Source organism: Microtus pennsylvanicus, chromosome 3 (assembly GCF_037038515.1).
Source record: "Microtus pennsylvanicus isolate mMicPen1 chromosome 3, mMicPen1.hap1, whole genome shotgun sequence".
In the NCBI taxonomy this organism is placed as follows: Eukaryota; Metazoa; Chordata; class Mammalia; order Rodentia; family Cricetidae; genus Microtus; species Microtus pennsylvanicus.
Window position 1 is genome coordinate 133,809,779 of NC_134581.1, and position 19,643 is coordinate 133,829,421.

At 40.2% G+C, this 19,643-nt stretch overlaps 1 protein-coding gene across 3 annotated transcripts in view; it reads right to left on the minus strand.

The window, feature by feature from the left end:
* Positions 1-19,643, minus strand: part of Slc44a1 (solute carrier family 44 member 1) — a 153,952-nt gene that overhangs the window by 63,753 nt on the left and 70,556 nt on the right. For all 3 annotated transcript variants that reach the window (XM_075967209.1, XM_075967208.1, XM_075967210.1), the window contains exons 4-5: positions 15,096-15,232; positions 4,713-4,806 (exon numbers count right to left, since the gene is read on the minus strand). In XM_075967209.1, coding sequence (XP_075823324.1) covers positions 4,713-4,806; positions 15,096-15,232 — 231 coding nt within the window. The remainder of the gene's footprint in view (positions 1-4,712; positions 4,807-15,095; positions 15,233-19,643) is intronic.

The window sequence follows — 19,643 nt, forward strand, 5'->3', positions numbered from 1 at the left end:
CCAATCCTTCTAGCTAGGAAGAAATGTCAGTGAGGTCTGCGTGGGACTTTCCCTTTCAAGGCACTTGGCCAACTCCAAAGAGTTATTCTGGAACAGTAACCTTTTACCCTATAATTTTCTGTATATTAATTTAAAATACCTGGTATCTCTAAATTTAAATGCATAAAAATACTAAAAACTGGTTAGTCACATTGTCTAGTTAATAGTAAAAAACATTTACTATTTTAGCTAAAATAAAAAGATAAGCAGGAAAGAATGCATGGATCCATTAAAAGTTAAATATTTAGTTGCAAAGTAAAAAGCACTAGAATCCCTTACATACCCGCCTATCTGCCTGCCTGTCCTGCCTTCCCCCGACTCCCTTGCTCCTTTCTTTCCTTCCTTCCTTTCCTCTCCTCCCTTTCTCCTTTCCTAAGGAACTCGGGGCCATATGCTACGGACTTGACCACTAAACTAATTCTTGGCCTCTGCAATGATTTCATTGCTGTTGTTTGGTTTCTGATACACAGTCTCACTCTGCAGTTCCTGCTAGCCTCAAATTCACAGTAATCTTCCAGTCTCAACTTCCCCAGTGCCTGGAATTATTTATAAGCTATTTATAAGCCACCATATCAGTTTTGAATTCTTCTCTTTTTATAAAAAAAAGTTTAGTTTAGTTAAACTTTTTATTGATTAAATTTTTTCTTTGACAATGTCATCCTTAAATAAAATACTTTCATTTTCCTCTTACAGAATTCTTTTGAGTACTTCTGATATCAAAATGCTTGTATTATATTTTACCATTTAACATAATGAATTCAAAATGGACCATCTCATTTCACATGCTTCTGAGAACATGGCATATGAGAACATGTCTGCGCTACTGTCTAGCCCATAATGAAGAGGACACACATCAAGAATTTTCCTTACAGTAAGTTTGTCTTTTTTCAAAGCTGCCACAGGCTAATGCGTCTTGAAGAGGCCACTGTGGCTCCAATATGCCCAGGCACTTCACATTACTGAAACATCAGTCAACAAGAACAAAATGTATCTATAACAAGTCTTCTAAAGATTTAAAAACAAACTAGCCACTCAAAACTAAAGCTTGGCAAACTCACTGCTTAATTCCCCTTTGAGTCCGAACTGTCACAGTGAAGATGCTCCCTGGGGCATGACAAAGAGTTCTCAGTAGCCTAGGTCCATGTCCTTCATGAGAGAAGGCAAAGATCAGCTTCTCTGTAACTATTTTAGAACCCGAGCTAAAAACAAACAGCCACACATGATTTCTAGCTATCCTTTTGAGAAAAGAACGATATTAAAGGATTCTGGAAAGATTTCCCCAGAGAATATAAAAAGCAGGAAATAAATAAAAAATCTAGCAGTTATATAATGTACTCTTTGTGCGCTTTGTTCTATTTTTCTCCCTTCTTTCACTTTTATATACTATAGAAACAACAACTGCCACAGAGATCCTATATGATCTAGACTCAAATTCTGACTCAGCAATTACTGTGTGGCCGTGGGTAATTTACGTGTTCTTTCATCTTCCATTTTCCCCATCTACAAATGAGGGGCAAAATCTACATAGGTTTTGTGAGGGTTGGGTTATATAATACATTCGAGAGACAGGATGTTGGCCAGCACATAGTAAGTGGTTCGTTGAGGGTTCGATGCTATAATACATTTGAGAGACCATATGTTGGTCAGCACATAGTAAGTTATTTGTAAAAATTAATTCATCTACCAATCTCCCCCTTGAAAATATGAATAGGCAATACTCGTTCTTGATTATTAATTTCTCACGTCACTGTTACATTATTACTTGCCCAGCACCTAGCCACCTTTTGGGTATCAGGAGTTACCTAAATAAGGGAACAAGCTGAGAAACTGGGTTCTGTCGCTGCTGTGTATGGAATAACTGCAAGCACATAGGGCGACTCTTCCCCATATCACCACTCCACTGGGCATCCCACCAACAGAGGCACAAATTTGGATACATGTTGCCTTGTCTAGCCACTTGCTTTTAAAGCACCAAAGATCTTGGGCCATCTGACTTTTAATGTACTCTTAGTGTTTTACTGCAAATGAGTTCATAGCTGCTTTTGCTAAGGGAGGAACAGGTCTCTGGGCACCCAGAAAGGTCTGGGCAAAGGGAAGGTTCTTGAAGTAGGGAGAGATGATAATACTTCCCAAGCTGGGAGACAAGAACAAAAATGGACATTTAATATCTATTATCTTAAGCCTTAAAACAATTTTGCAAATATTTCCATTTATTCACAGATCAACTAGATTCACATATAGGTTAAGAGACTTACCCCAGCTGATAAATAGAACAATAAATGGGACAAAGTCACTCAGACCTCCACATTCTAGGTTTTTCTTACTAAATATCACTGAAAACAGTCCCTTTACTTTCACGTCTACAGATTTTCAATTTTGATTTGCAGAAGCAGCTTGATAAGACTGACAGAGCTGGAAATCAATCTGACTGACGTGTCCTTTCTCTATTTTCCAACAGAGTATTTCAAATTCAAGTCTAGAAGCCACAACCTGTTGGAACTCAAAGTTTATACTGCTCTGTCCTAGAAGGATATTATGTTCCTAGGAGGGGTGAGGAGATGTAAAAGGAGGCATGAGAGAAGGATCAGTAATACAAGACTCTCCCCTCTTTCCCATGAGCTCAGTGTCCCACACGCACATCAGTGCTCCAGTTCCAGGGTGTCCGACACGCTCTTCTGACTTCTGCAGACACCCATCTCATATATATAGTGGGGCTAGTACTGTGGGATGCACTTTTAATCCCAGCACTTATAAGGTAGAGGCAGAGGAATCTCTCTAGGTTCGAGGCCAGCTAGGTCTACATAGTTAGTTTCAAACTAGCCAGAGCTACATAGTGAGACTGTCTAAATTTTAAAATAGATAGTTAGACAGACACAGACAGACAGACAACAAGGATCAGCAATTGCCCAAGATGGTAGGATCAGAGATTGGGGGGGAGGAGGGTTGTGATATAAGCTACATCCCCACCCACCTACAACTATGTAGGAGCAAAACAACTTCATTCATAATCCCGGGACTTTCCAATTGTTTTTAAAAATACATATTTTAGCCTAGACAGAATACTCAAAATATACATTTAAAACAAATTTTAGCAGTTAAGTAGATAAGTATATAATATTCTTTTTCTCTTCTCCATTGCGCTATAGAGCTATATCTCCAAGATAGGGTTGACTAAGTTGCCTAGGTTAGCCTCAAACCTGCTACTTAGCTCAGGTCTTCAATCTGCGATCCTCCTGCCTCAGCCTCTTAAGTATCTGGGATTACAGGCCTATACCACCAGGCCCAGCTCTGCCTGTTTTTATAGGAATGAGTGGATCCAAAGCCTCTCCTTTGCCTCATTGCTGTGGCCGCCCTGACAGGCTTCCCTTCCCTTCCGTGAATGCTGTCCACTGAGTGGCTGGTTTAAGGCTGTAATGTTTAAATCCTTCCCAAGTTTCTCCTAAAACAGCCCCTTGACTCTGATGCCTACAGGCTTTAGATTTTGATTTTCAATAGCAACTTGACAAGGCTAAAGGAGCCAGAAATCAATCTGACTGCTGTGCCCTTTCCGCTCTTTGCAAAAAAACAAATTTAAAATTCAAGTTAATAAAGCACAAGCTACAGCCTACGTAATTCTAAAGTCAACATGATCTGTTTTCCTGTTCTCGGATCTCTAAGTTTTCACTTGATAGTCCAATGTGATATACCGAGTGACTTCTATTCCGTTTCCTGGAGGTTTCCTGTGTCACACTGTTAGAAAGATAAATCGATACTTCAAAGGGTATGCATGTCTAAACACATACACATCTAAACATATGCACACGTACATAATTTTGAGAATATACTCTACAATGCTTGAGTGTTTGTATCTTAAAAAAAAAAACCCTATGTATTGTGTTGATGTTTACTTTCCTTCTAAGTACCACGAGCCACTGCCAAAGAACATTTCTGCATCTTTGGTCTATTACATGCAGTTAGTATTTAATAATAAACGTTTGCTAAGTAAAATTTTGGATAAAACCTAGACAACAAAGAGGACCCTAAGAGACATACATGGATCTAATCTATGGGAAGTAGAAAAAGACAAGATCTCCTGAGTAAACTGGGAGTATAGGACAGGGTAAAAGGGGAGAGGGAGGAAGGGAAGGGAGTGGAGAAAAATACATAGCTTAATAAAAAATAAATAAAAAAAAGATTTTGAATAAAACCTGGCAAATAACCTAACACTAAGAATACCTCTGAAGAATGTATCCTGAACAACCTGTAGAGAATAAACATTCATGTGCTTTTAAAATTGAAACTAAATAAGAAATAATTTCAGTAAGTATTAATAGGATCAACTTCAGAACATCGACAGTGAAGGGAGAATTGGTTTCTAAATTTGTTGCCGATCTGACAATGATTCAGCAGTTTTATATACTTAAAAAGATTATGGAATGAGAATAAAAATATCAAAAAGCCTCTGAAAGAAACTCAAAATATCTGAGAACAAGAGAAGTTGTTTGTGAGTACATTTTTTAAAGATTAAAAGAAAAAAAAAGTTGTCACATCTTTTCCTACTTTTTGAATCTTGTAATGAAAGCAATGGCCCCGGCAACAGGCATCATCAAATGACAGTTGTCTCAGAACAATGCAGTGTGGATTTCCCTATGAAAACAAGGGCTAGAAGCTAAGAACTGTGCAGTTAGATTTACCTGGCTGGGACTGGTAGTTTGGGGCAATGCCCAGCAGATTTTGCAGTCAGAGTGTACTCAGAAGGCTTTATGCTGTAGTTACACAGTGCTGAGCCTGTTGGAAGAAAGTCATATGTTAGCTGGTGCAACAGTCTGAACAAAGTCTCCGCCATTTCTCCTTAGCTTTAGATGTCAATGCTAACATTCCCTATTTCAGTCATTATAAACACTGTAAAAACCATTTAATTTTTACTATGAATCATTTATGTTAACAGTTTTCTCTGAAATGACCAATAATTTATGTATTTTAGGTACAAATTTTAATTACTAAAACCTTTACTGACTGTCATATCAGGTCCTGCGCCAGATGACAGAGACATATATATCAGTTACTGTAAGCCTAGAAAATGGGCATTAGGACACTCACCACTCAAGAACTAGAAGATAAAGAGGCTAAAAACAGGCAATTGGTAGAAGGGTTGGGATTAATTAGGCACCTGACTATCACCACAGAGTCTGCACTCCCTCCACTGTAGGACCGCCTCTGATTCATGTATTTTCCACTACTGAAAACTGAATATTCTGCATGCAGGTGGGATATCATTTCCTTATTTAAAAGACATGAGCCATTTCCAACGATAAATCACTGAACAAACTGATAAATTGGTAAGTGATCTCTAGTTTCCAGATAGTACATAATAGCTCAAATTCAACTTTGGATCGGCTATAGCAAGAGCTTTCTGATTATATGACTTACACTTATCTAAATAATGCTGAAAATTTAGAATGACACAGTCCACTGAATTTAGTATGCACTAAGTTACTGAGCTGCAGGTTTTTTGATATAGTGACTCCAATATAGGAAGGTCCGTTATACACCAATACTAGACGGCAGTGTGTAACGAGCAGGCTGATGCTTCAGTTCTGCAGAGAACCTACTGCATTATACACATAAATTATCCAATTAACTGATAGCCCTACCAGATTTCTAAGTTAGCAAAATATTCTATTATTAATACAAACAGAAAAGCTTTCACGTGTACAATGAATGATAATGAGAGCTTATACTACTACGGAAAGAGCTCAAAATATGTTGTGAGGTCAGAGTGGCCACCTAAAGGCTGGGCTACTTTTGGAAAAGGCACTTGATCATATGGAAATGGAGAGGATTATATAAAAATATATTCTGGTTTGTTAAGGACAAAATTGGGAGTGAGTTTATTTAACTTTTATCTTATTCCATCAATCAAACAAATTGTTGGAAATTTCCAGGAAGCAACATATTTCCAGAAGCAATGCTATCTGAAACCAGCAAACTATCTGGTAAATGTTCAAATATGAGGGTCTTCATAATACATTCACCAAAATATAAATAGTATATATTTCATGCAAAGATAATATAAGTAACTGGACAGTGCAAAACTGTTTCTAAAGATTCTTTAAAGTTACACGGCACATGGGTTAAGACATGCTGGGTGGTAAAATGCTCACCTTGCATATTTAAAACTCTAAGTTTGATCTTGAATATTTGGGGGTGACAGAGAGTGTATAAAAAGGAATATTAAGTATATAACTCCCCTGAAAGTGTAGTCTGCCATGTCTTGAGCTAATGCCAGCAAGTTCTATTCACAGCAGCTTTGAAGGAAACATGACAGCAGCCAAATACTTGAGATTAATCCTAAAATAGCTAGAAGTCCTACTGAGAAATACTCGTTTAAAAAAAAGCAGCTGTGCTAACACGTGCAGGGCACCCAAGTGTCTATGGACATCCTGAGCTTAGCTGCCAACATTTCTTTCAGAGATCAAGACGGAAAACATGAAAGGCTACGTAAAGACCCTTGTGCTGCTAAACCCTGCTTCCTCTGAATCCAATGAGCACAGTCTCTGCCCTTCCCGTGCCCTCCTTCCTGGAAAGAGGGAGGTCACCAGGTGCAACAAGGCTCAATTTTATAGACACTTTCCCAGAAAAGTGCTCAGTGAATGAAGAGCAGCTTTATCTCCAATCATCTGCTGGGACTTAGGCCAACGCTAAGCAGATCCTGTTCTGAAAAAAGTCCTTCATAATATGTTAGTAGCAACAATTAATCCTAAGAAACTGCCCACTGCCTCCTGCACAGAGCTGAGAGGTGGGGAAGGCTCAAACACTGGAAAAACCTAGCAATGCAAACATTTTACAGTTCTTTTTTTTTCCACATTACTTATTCATGGATGCACTTTCAGTGGACATTTTAAAAAGCAGCACCTGATTCTTATTTTTTTTTTACAGCAGAATTATAAACAACGCCTACCATAAGCGGTTTACTCCCAAGGAGTCAGACATACAGGGCTTTTTAAATGCAAAAACAGGTTTAAAAAACCCCACACATGAATAATGAAAAGTCAAAACCTAAAAACAACAGTTAATCTAAAGCGCACCAGAGGCAATCCATCCAACTCAGCCAGTGTTATTCAAAAGCTATCCAAATGACCGATTTTAGGAGAGCAACTAGGGCACACAAACATTTATCATGGTAAACGCCTACTATCATCCCCACCTCTGAGAATGTTTAACTTCTATGATATTTCAAATGTCTTAAAATATTCAATTATTTATTCTTTGGTTCATTTTGGTTATATCAATCCTATGAGGTGTGTTCTATTACTACACTCTAGACGTTACAGATAAGCGGAACATTGGGGGCCAGTCACCCAGCCACAGCCAGCCAGGGAGTAAAAGGAAAGTAAGATCGCACAAGTAAGAAAGATAAAAGCCCAGAGGGGAAAAAGTAGATGGGTCAATTTAAGAAAAGCTGGCTGGAAACAAGTTGAGCTAAAGCTGGGCATTTATATGGAAGAATGAGACTCCGTATGTGATTTATTTGGGAGTTGTGTGGCAAGCCCCTCAAAGAGCCAAAAGAGTTCAAAACAAACTGCAGCAGCATGTTGGTTACAGAGGACTGTCCTACACGATGCAGGGTTTACCTGCAGCACACTCGGCCTCTCCCTACATCAACCAGAAATGTCCAAACACTGCCAAACCGTGTCAGGCAGCACTGTTACAGTGGGAACAATGGTCCCAAGCCCCAAATCACCTGAATTAAAGATATAGCATAGAGGGAATAATTTGAGGGCTGGTATTTTTGCCTAAATTGTATTTTTTTTTCCATTGCAGCAATCTTCACAAGCATCAAAATATGAAAAACAGACCCCCTCAGAATGATTTAGAAATTGGTACTGAAGCAAAAAAAATTTTTATATGTGGATCTGTTTTCATTATAAAAAAAAATCAAATTCGCCGGGCGGTGGTGGTGCACGCCTTTAATCCCAGCACTCGGGAGGCAGAGGCAGGCGGATCTGTGTGAGTTCAAGACCAGCCTGGTCTACAAGAGCTAGTTCCAGGACAGGCTCCAAAGCCACAGAGAAACCCTGTCTCAAAAAACCAAAAAAAAAAAAAAAAAAAAAAAAAAAAAAAAAAATCAAATTCTACTGCCTTCATTTTTCTAATTAGGAAAACACTGCATTTATATTCTGGCAAAATAAAAATCACTTTTCCAATTTCAGTCTCTAGTAATCCATGAAATGTGGGGACATATTTACAATTCCCAAGAAGCACCCTCCCTAGAAATTAGCCATTGGTACCACCTTGTCAACCACGATAGGTACTCAGTAAATATCTGCTAAGAAAATTTTTAATATCGACATTCGAGACTTGCAGGTGCTGTGAGGTCGAGACGTCTGATCCTACTGGATTACAGGTTTCTTTAGTATGGGACTATAATGTGTATCTCAGGTGCATATTTTATGGATATTAATCATTGGAGTGAAGGAATTAGTTTAAATTTTATTATCAACTGTAAACACACACCCCCTTCTAAATGATCAAGCATCCTGGTGTCTGACTTGGAAGCAATTAAATCATCTGCAGATCACTGTATTCATTCATGCACATTATCAAATCGAACCTTCTGCATCGCAATATAAAAAACAGTCTATACTGTGTGTGTGCTTTCGATGATGATGTTACTGGCTGGAGGGAGAGCACGATGATCTGATGCTGACTGTAAACTTAATAGCCAATGACAATCCAAAGGCTTATTAGTATTCACGAGCTGTAAATTTTATCTAAATGTCATATAATTTGTTAAAGTCTTTAATGGCAAAACAATAATCCTTCTGAAAGCACCATTCAATGCTGCTGTCCTCAAAACCATCTATGATCCAAACAGCAGGTCATAAAACCTTCAGAATTATATAAAATATTGTACATCAGAGAAGCACTTTTAAATTATAGTACTTTATATACTATAGTATATAGCTTTATAAATTTATAAATGAGATGCAAACAAGGAAAAAAAAACCTCTGCCATAGTTTGCTATTATGTTAGGCAAGACAGAATATATATTATAAAATAGAGCAATAAGAATGATAATAAATGTCCCTGGTGAAAGATTCGCACCAACTGAGGATATGTGGTCCACCTGTCACTTACAGAAGAGATGTTTGTTTCTAGGCTGCTTGTTAAAATTTAGCTAGAAAACTATGTAAAGCATCCAGTACAGCAGAGAGCATGGTGGGGATCAATAACACAATACATAGTGGGGTTCAAAATGGAATGTTGGAGCAAAACACACAGCCTCAACCACTCACTAAGACCCTGAAGCTGAGACTGGGTCGTGCAGTTAGAGATGGTGGGCCAGAACTGGGGGAGAGGAGAGGAAAAAGAAGGCATGAGCCAGCACTGTGGTCGTCCTTGTCTCCTGCCATAGTTTGTCTGGGGTCAGCTGAAAAATCTCATAGAAAACCAAAGCCAGCATCAGAAGGAGGTACCATTCATTTCCCTCAATGATGTACCATTTTTGTGTGTGTGTGCTTACAAAAATGATACTAAGGACAGAAAGAAACCTGTTCATCAGAAACTAGAAGGAAGGGAAGCGGGGGTGAGATGGAATTCACACCCTGCTGAAATAAGAACTCAGATGGGAGCTCTTGCCAGGCAGTTTCAATTTTCTCTGTAGGACACCAAGGTTGGAAAAGAGAAGGAACCAGGCGGGCTTAAGAGAAGAAAAGGGACAGATAATCACTTGGAGAGGATGTAGAAGAGAGATAAACGAATGAAATGAATTATTTAGATGAATTTTTAAAATAACTGATTTCACAGCAATTCTGCTTAGATGGGAGCTAAGCAATTTACCTGCGGGAGGCAACACACATGGGTTCAGAATTGAGGATAAAGAACGGGGAGGATGAGAAATTATTAAGTGGCAACAGAGACGGATAGGGAAATCCAGCCCTATGGGTATCTACTGTGTGAGCTCAGGCACTGGAGTCTGCGTATTTAGAGATAAACACAGGATGGTCTGCCCCCAGGAGATTCCCATAGAACAGGGCCCTGATAACAGACGGATAGAGGTTCAATGCGGAGTCCTTACAGTTTCTGGTAACAGAATTTTTTTAAAGGTCATTTTTTTTCTTCTTTCAGTTCATAATTTTATTTGCTATATTCTATGCCTGATACAGGAAACTTGGTATCAAACACACATCTAATAAGCAAAAATTCAGATGTGATCATTTTGAGTTAATTTAAAATCTGACAAGAAATTTTACAAAAGCACTGAATATTATTTTCTACAATGACTTTTTATCCTATATTTTATTTTCATTACTGCTGTAATTATAATTCACAGAAATGACAAATTTCTAAAGGCCAGAAAAACTGAACAAAAGTTAAAGAATGTTAATTTATTCAAGAAATCTCCACTAGAAAGGCAGGAAGATATTTATGTATTATGTGCCATATTCACATGTGTCATTTTTACCTGCTGAGAACCCCAGTCATTCAAATAATTATTATTCTTAATTGTTTTTCTTGTATTTGGCCAAGCTGAAACAAGGACAAGAGGTCTGGAGACCAGTTACATCTCTCAACCATCAAGAGTGGGCAAGTTTGAAGCTTCTGGGGAGCTCTGCAGGGGTTTAGTACCATCACTCAGTGGAAGGAAATGCTCTGGATAAATATGCCTTTGACTTCTTGACCTAGAGGAAGTTATTTACCCTTCTCCATGTCCTCTTGTGAATGAGAGAAGGACCTAGGAACTTCAACTATGTGGGTTTCCAACAGTATTTGTCATTCTGGGAAGGGCTTATTTTTCTTAGCATGACATCCTCACTCCAACCATGGGCGACCATAGTCTGCGACTGGATTTACTTCTTTCTTCAAGTCAAATAATTTCATCGCATGTGTATCAACACATTTTCTTTCTTCATTTGCTTTTTTTTGAGACATGAGCCACCATGTTCAGGCTGCAAACTTCCTTAATCTACTAACCTGTCTATGGACATGCCGGCTGTGTCTGCCTCTTGACTAGTTAATGATGCTGCAGTTAGCATGGGTGTGGGGCTGTTTCTCAGATCCTCTTTTCAATTCTTTCAAATAAATACCCAGAAGTGACACGGCTGATTTGGAGACTCACCTATTTCCATAACAGCCAAACTATTTTGTATTCCCATCAGCCGTGACAAGAGTTCTAATTTTTCTAAAACTCCATCACATGGTGATTTTCCTTTTGGTATCTTATGGGCACGAACACTCACATACCATATGTTTAAAGGGAGTCCAACACCAGACTCTAACTCCGAGTGCCAGATAAGACACAGGGTTTCAGCACTTGATAGCAGTGCTGACTGAGGCCTCTGGGAACTGAAAAGGCTATTATATGGTCTGGATATTACTCACTGCCCAGATAGAAGACTTGCAGATATTTTCTCCCGCTTCATGAGTTGATTCAACTCTACTCATTTTGTTTTTTCTTGCATAAAAGTTTGTAATTTGTTTTTTTTTTTTTATTTTCTCAGAGGCAAGGCTTTGCCATGTAGCTAGTACTAGACTTGCAATGTGACCATCCTCCTACCTCAGCATCCTAAGTGCCGAGATTACAGGCACATGTAACCAGGCCTGTCTGTGTGACTCGCTCAACTGACATAATCCAATTCTACTTCCTTCTCGTTTCTGACGTTTCTGGTATTATTCAGTGCCATTCAAGAAAGTATTGTGAACTTCAGTTCCATGAGGCCTTCACTATGTTGTGATCTAAAAGTTTTGTTAACTAAGCTTTCTGGTGGACCTGTGATTACTCTCTGCTAGAGGTCTGAAGACTTCTCACTCACACCTGCCTCCTCTCTTGGAGAAAAGCTCCTCGCTGAAAGTAGGAACTGAGGTCTATAAATGTGGGCACGAGGGGCCTTTACTTCCTAGCAGACACAACTGAGTATACAGGCACAGATACCAACACAAACAGACGTCACAAAGGCCCAAGAGGAAGACAGGAGAACAATCTCACTTGGTGACCGCGGTGATACTGGGATTATACCTCATAGGGTCCAGTTTCGTGCCACCAACCTGAAGAACAGTGTAAGGACTTTTTGAGACATTAAAGAATTCTAATTCAGGGGTTGTTATTAAAGCAGGTATTTGGGTATCTACACCTAAAGTTTCCTCTCTTTGGGAATTTTAATACAGTTTTCACACTTGCCAATTAAAGTTACTGTTGTCCCCACCCTGTTACTGCTGTTGTGCTTTTGGATGCTGTTATTATTACCATTGTTATGTGTTGTGAAACAGGATCCCACTATTTAGCTCATCCTGACCTGGAACTCGCCATCCTCCTGCCTCTTCCGCTCAAGGCCTGGGATTATAGGCATACCTCAACATGTCCAGATTCTATATTATTCTTTATATAAGCTGACCCTGGAGCCTAAGGGTACTCACTAAAATATTTATTAACTAATACTTTTGAAATAAAAAGCTACAAATTCCACTGGAAGTGTCTTCTTAAGTCAGATATGAACAGACCATAGTCAGCATCACATTTATTCATAAGAATACTGCCTAGAAACAAGGCATACCAGAGCAAGGCACAGACCAATTCTCTTCAAGAGATCCCAAGAGCAGGCCACACAGACAAGGAATTAGCCTTCACTTGGCACTACCGGAGACAGCTCAGATTCAAGGCAGTGGCACTCATATCCAGTCTGTATGAGAGGACACAATGGAAGATGAAGATTGGACCATGGCTCTGAGTGTCATGTAAGACATACAGAGTTCTTAATCCTGGACCATTGATGAGTTCAGAGCCATGGATGAGTGCTAACTGAAAACTCTGAGAACAGATATGGTTGCTATACAGTAGTTGTATCTAAAGCAGTGGTTCTCAACCTGTGGGTTCGCGCGCGCATGTGTGTGTGTGTGTGTGTGTGTGTGTGTGTGTGTGTTTCTGTGTGTGTGTGAATGACCCTTTCAAAAGGGTCACCCAAGACCATCAGAAAACAAAAACAATTACATTACTATTCATAATGATAGCAAAATTACAGCTCTGAAGTAGCAGCGAAATTAATTTTAGGGTTGGGGGTCACCACAACATGAGGAACTGTATCAAAGGGTCGCAGCAGTAGGAAGACTGAGAAGCACTGCTCTGAAGGAACTTGTGAAGGGACTGGCTGTGGAAAGAGTGTCACATCCCCTATAGAACAATGGGAAGGGTGGCAGCTAATCCCAACTTCCAGCAACTTTCTTTGCCAGCTATATTTCTAAATATTTTTCACGTGCTGATTTATCATAAAATCCTAATGAGGTCCAGACACTGTCCTATATGACAGACGAGGGGCTGAGAGCTCAAACAATTTGTTCTGAGTCTCAAAGCCACTAAATTGGAAGAAGCAACAGTTGAATCCAAACAATTTATCTCAGAGCCTGCACTGCTGTTAATCAGTGAACTACCCAGCAACTGGGTCCATGTGTTAAGAAACCATACCTACCTAAGATGGGGTGTGCTAAGTGACAAGGCTGACGATTACAGCACAGGGCTTAGCCAGGCAAACACAGGGTACTACATGGGCAGAGAAAATGAGCTCTGGAGAAGTACCTGGGTCCCTTCATTCAGTGTCCATGACACTTGGTATTCTTCACGTATCCTCATGCATATTTGTATGAGGACACCTGGGCTCAGAAAGCTCCCCTATCTCTATTACCAAGTCGGTGACCAATTCTGAATGAGAATCCAGATCCTCACCAGCCCATGCCTTTTCTACTATCTACAGTAAGGGCACGAGGTGGTAGGTGAGGGACATCCCCCGTCTTCTTCCTCTTGGAGGCCCAGCATCCTATCAGGAAGAATCTGAAGCCTAGGAATAGGCATGGTTATGACTCCAGGCATTCTTTCTAGTCAGCTATGCGTTATGCAGAGTGAACATTTGAGTCAACAGTTGTTTCAAGGACCTAGCGCTAGCCTTGGATTTAGACAGGCAGGAAGGCCTGAAAAGCCCCACATACAAAATACAAACATGGAACCTCAGGGAGGTTCAAAACACAAATCAGAGGGGCCATAACTATGTGGTTCTCCATAGCATATTTAAAAATACCCTAAAGAGAACTGCGGAGCCTGGAAATGAGGGTCTCCAAAGAGCTGAGTTGACTGCAGCAAACTGGGTCTGCTGATATTCTCTGCTAATCCTTAACTTTTAACCCCGAAGTTCCTCAAAACCATTCTCAGAAAAGGTCATGATGTAACATTAAATTTAAGAGCAGAACATAAAATTACGTACACCAGAAAAGGAACTGACAGCAGAAATTTGATTACAGTTCTTCCTGTAACTTTCACTATTTGCTTCTACACAAGCATATATTATACTGTTAACCACAGATTAAACAAAGACTAAGGGGGGAGGAGGGAGGGGAGGCAGACTGAGAGATTTAAACAAGACTTGGAAGAGGGGAAAACCTGAACTTTACATAGCGTTTGCTAATGATTCCAAATGACTCTCTAGAGCACTTGGTCACCTGCATTCACCTGATGTTATTCACCTGTCATTCCAGCGCTCAGATCATCAGTTCACACAACCAGCTCAGGAAAGGCCCGATTTCAAAAGAGCGAAACAAAAACCATCCAATGGGTTTGGATATCCAAAAACACCAAAGCATTTATTTAGAAAGTACAAATTTCCACATCACAAGGATCTACTCAGAATTTCCTGGGAAACACCCCACACCCTGAGAAAATTCTGCTTGTTTTCTCTTTCAGTAAAGGTGGGAGATGATCTACTTCTGTTTTGGTTTTGAGACAGGAGATCTCGCTATGCTGTTTAAGCTAGCCTTGCACTTAGGCTAAGCAGTCTTCCTGCCTCAGCCTCCTGTGTGGCTGGGATTACAGTCACACACCAGTGCACCCAGCAAAGCTAGTTCTAACAGTCTCCCCAAGTTGACTCTAGTATTTTTAACTAGGAAATCTTAAATCACTTCAGCTTTTTTCTCTTCTGTAAGGTTGTTTTACGACATATTTACTATAAGGACAAATGGACACTGAAATGCAAACATAGAGTTTAACACTGAGACGGACGACCAGAGCGCCAGCTTAGACAGCCTAACATCTCACCGTTGATCTCTGCGAACTTCTGGACGTCAGTCAGGGTTTTCAACTCTTGTCTTGGACATGCTGCTACACACAGCGCTACAGACTTGATCTTCCTGTTTATCAAGTCCAGATTGCATGGATCCAAAAAGAACACATACCTAAAGCATGGAGAAAAGAACCAAGATATTATTTTGCAAAAACACATATGGTTTACTGCATACTCAACTAAGCCCAAAGCAAAGGCTAGCTTCCACTGAGCTTTACCATCAGCGTTCCTCCAACAGACCCATCAGTGAAAGCCTGGAAAACAACGACTTCTGATGCTAACAGAGAGAACGGGGTAATGGGAGGACTTAATAGTTTCCATGAGTTCATTTCCTAATATTTACATTTTATAATACGCAGATTTTATTGCTGGAAATCGTTTCCTTGCTTTGTTAAATTTACACCAAACATGATTAGAATATCCCATGTTGTGATTTAACATATACTGCGGTTGCCATGGAAACTACAAACTGGATAATGAATATTATTATCAAAATGAAAATGTATATATTATTAATGACCATACATCAATATGAATAAAAAGTTGAATGAAAACTGGAAAATTATACAGCAACGTAACAGCCACCTACATATATGGGGAGTTTTTAATTTCCTTTCATTTACTTTTTAGGATTCTGACTTTCTAAAAATAATGCAGATTACATTTTAATTGAAATATCCACAATAAATACTTTTTATTTAGAAAATCTCATAGCAGTTACATAAAAATAATACACACATCCTACATTATTGCCCTCTGTATTTTTTATAATTACAGTTTTTAAAGGGAGACGCTTAGGCAGAAATCGCAGAATTCAATAGATATTATCACCTATCCCAAAAAAGGGGATGCCTAAACATCCTCCAACAAGAATAAGAGAGTGTGTTGTTGCAGACCAAGGGATGGAGCATAACAAGGAGTGCCTTACTGAGCACGAGGTTGTTAAAGAACACCAGCCCTGGCACAGTTCTGTCTTGTCATCCTGTCCATCCGTGCCCCCTCCACCCCAACCCCATCACAGTCCAGAGCAGACTTTTACCAAGTCAAGGGCCTTTCCCACAAATCAGTCAAATCTACATTACAACTAAATGTAATAATTAGGTAATTGCTTTTCTCAGCCTTTGGCTGTAATCAGCTGAAGAAACAGGATTAAGCACAAAATTAAAAAGCAAAAAGAACAAAGCCAATGCACACATGAAACAGGTACTAGAAAAGAATACCATAAAAAAGGTGCAAAAGGCTCCAGAGGAGCCTTCACAGATGGAGTAATAACTGTGCAGCACAGGGCAGCCAGGAGACCATCCAGGAACCCAGCAGGAAGGGAAGGATAAGCACAGTACAAATCAACACACTCTCAGAGACTCTAAAGTGGTTAATGTTCCCAAAAGAGAAAAGGAACGCAAAGAAGCCAGATGTGATTTGGAAGTAGGGTTTATGGACTGCTTCCATGGCCAAAAACAAGGAGGTAGTTAGTACAGGCAGGCACGGAGAAAACAGTTTCTGGGAACCCTTGGCAGAAACAAGCAACCTCTCACTGTTTCCCTCCATCTGGTCCATGCATCTGACTCAGGGTGTCTGTTCCTAGGACCCCAGACAAAAAAACTGCATGAAGCCAGATTCTGGGCAGGGGACCCTCCGGTCCTGGAAGAGGGATGTATCAACTAGTATCGCCATTACCACCAATAACAAGAAGAATCTATGATAGCAACCATGAATGGAGCCCATGCTTATTGAATGCTCATGTGCCAGACACTCTAGAAAGCTCTGGGTATGGACACATGCGCTCCACACAATAGTGTGCTGTGTTCCTGTGAGGGCGGTGGAATGCGGGTGGGGGAGAGTAACCGAATACATAGTTCTTAATGATAAACAATGCCTTGAGAAGCATCCAGAGAAATCACATGACAGCAGAAAGCAGGTTTACAGACCAGGAAAGAAAACCAGAGGCTACTGGGCCAGATCAAGGACAACCTCCTGAGAACAGAATTTGGTCTGGTTGGCCTGCTTCCTAGGACAATGCTAAATGCTAAAACTGCCCTGGCTGAAACACCTCAGTAGTTTGTCCTTGTGAATGGGTAGCCATCTCGTACTGTGCCTTGCTTACACCAACCTGAGCCTGTGCTCTGGTTCTTTTTTTCCGAGAAGGCATTGCATCTTAAAACCACGCTCTCCTACTCTGGCCTCTCAAGCAGCTGAGATTCTAGGTCCTTCCCATCCTCTGCTTCTAGGCCTCCCTTTAATAGTTCTGTGGCCTAATGTAAGGGAAACATTTTTCCTTCTTAGCCTCAGTTTCCTTATTTTTACAACTGCACACCATATACTCCACAGTCTACTTTAAGGCCATCGATGGCACATGCTGAACAGACAGCGTGTGTGTGACAGCTCTTAGCAGTGTCGCCCAGACTTTTACAAAGGCTGCACGTGAGGGTAAGCCATTCGACTCCACTCGTTCTGAGAGGGGTGCAGAGCAACACTAATACTTAGTTTCCAGGAGAGAAAAGCCTGCATAGATACCACTGGGTCAAAAGTCTTGGTAAGAACTAAGCAGCCCCCTGGAACAGGTCAAGTAAAATAAAATGGGTTAAGAAGGCAAGTGGAATTCTATGTCTACCAGCCACTATCAAATTAATATCATTGATTATAGCCCAAGTATATGATTTCAGAAAACTCATAACCCATAGAACCAAACATAATTTTAAATGGCATCTTCAGAAATGTATGCTAATATACATGCTTAGTATATAAACCTTCCCGAGTTCCAACCTAAGAATTCTAATTATTAGATCTAATTCACACATACTAACACTGAAAGGCGACTGACAGGCCCTAGGTTCTAACTGTGGTGTTGCCTTTTGGATGACGGAGGCTTTCTCTCCCTCTGACAGTGAAATAAGCTATCCCTCCATTTACAGATAAGGCTAGCAGCAGCAGGCAGGACTGCAGTGTCTCATTCTGTGTGGTGTTAGACACCTATGACCAACCAAAGTGAGGAAATAGGAAAAGGGAATTTTCAGAAATAAACAATATATTAAGTTGGTTTTTTCTAATTTTTTATTGAGAAAAAGAAAAAAAGTTTCCGCCTCCTCCCAACCTCCCATTTTCCCTCCCCTTCCTCCCACCCTTCTCCCCTTTCCCCCACACATCTCCCCCTCTCTCTCCAGTCCAAAGAGCAGTCAGGGTTCCCTGCCCTGTGGAAAGTCCAAGGTCCTCCCCACTATGTCCATGTCTAGGAAGGTGAACATCCAAACTGGCTAGGCTCCCACAAAGCCAGAACATGAAGTAGGATCAAAACCCCAGGCCACGTACTGCCTTTGTGGGAGCCTAGGCAGTTTGGATGCTCACCTTACTAGACCTGGATGGAGATGGGTGGTCCTTGGACTTCCCACAGGGCAGGGAACCCTGATTGCTCTTTGGGCTGACAAGGGAGGGGGACTTGATTGGGGGAGGGGGGGAAATGGGAGGCGGTGGCGGGGAAGAGACAGAAATCTTAAATAAATAAATAAATAAATAAATAAATAAATAAATAAATAAATAAATAAATAAGAAAAACCAAAACCAAATCCAAAACAAAACAAAACCAAAAAACCCGTGCAATTGTCCTTGGCTTCTCATCAGCCCTCATTGTTCACCATGTTCAGAGAGTCCGGTTTTATCCCATGCTTTTTCAGTATTAAAAATTTATATTAAGTTTTGAATAATTGTGATTATAGTTATTGGTATGATTGCTCTATTTCATGGTTATTATCAACTTCTTACTGTGACTGATTTATTAAACTTTATTATATGTATGTACTCATAGGAGGAAGAAAAGAGGTACCTGCAGAATTCAGTACAATCCAGAGCTGCAAAGATCTGCATTGCACACTGGAATGCTTTCCATGATAAGGGGACTCATTTGCAGTTAACTGACAAACAGAGAGTGTCTTTCAATCAAGAGACACAGAATAAGAGGCTACAAAACACTGCCTGTCTCAAAGCCTATCCTAATTCCATTCTCCCCAGCACAGGAATGCTGTAGAAGCTCAAATCTATTAATAACTCAGAAACAGCTTTGTTGAAGTTTCACCTCCTTTAGAGGACCTAGATGGATTAAATACCCGCATTGGGAATGGAGGAAGGATGAGAAACAATGAGAATACTCCAGAAACTGAACAGCCTGGACACTTGCAGGTAGGCACACAGCATGCTCAAGTGGTCCAGAAAGAACATCTGCAAAGGGAATTGCAAACTACCTAGGTAAGCTTTGAAGTTCAGAGCGTGATGGGGGCTGGAGAGATAGCTCAGTCATTAAAGGCTAGGCTCAAAACAAAAAAGGGCAAGGGAGAAAGGAAACAAACCACAAAGTGTCCTGGCTGTACTGCAAAGGAAGTGCCAAAGAGGCTGGTAAAGGAGGGGTATAATACTCCAGTCCAGCTAGCTTCTGGGGTTATTTGAGGAAGATACTAAATAAATCCACTTTAACTTACAAGTCTGAAAATGCAGCAGCAAGCTATGTCCAAAAGGAGAGAAAGGGAAGAATATAA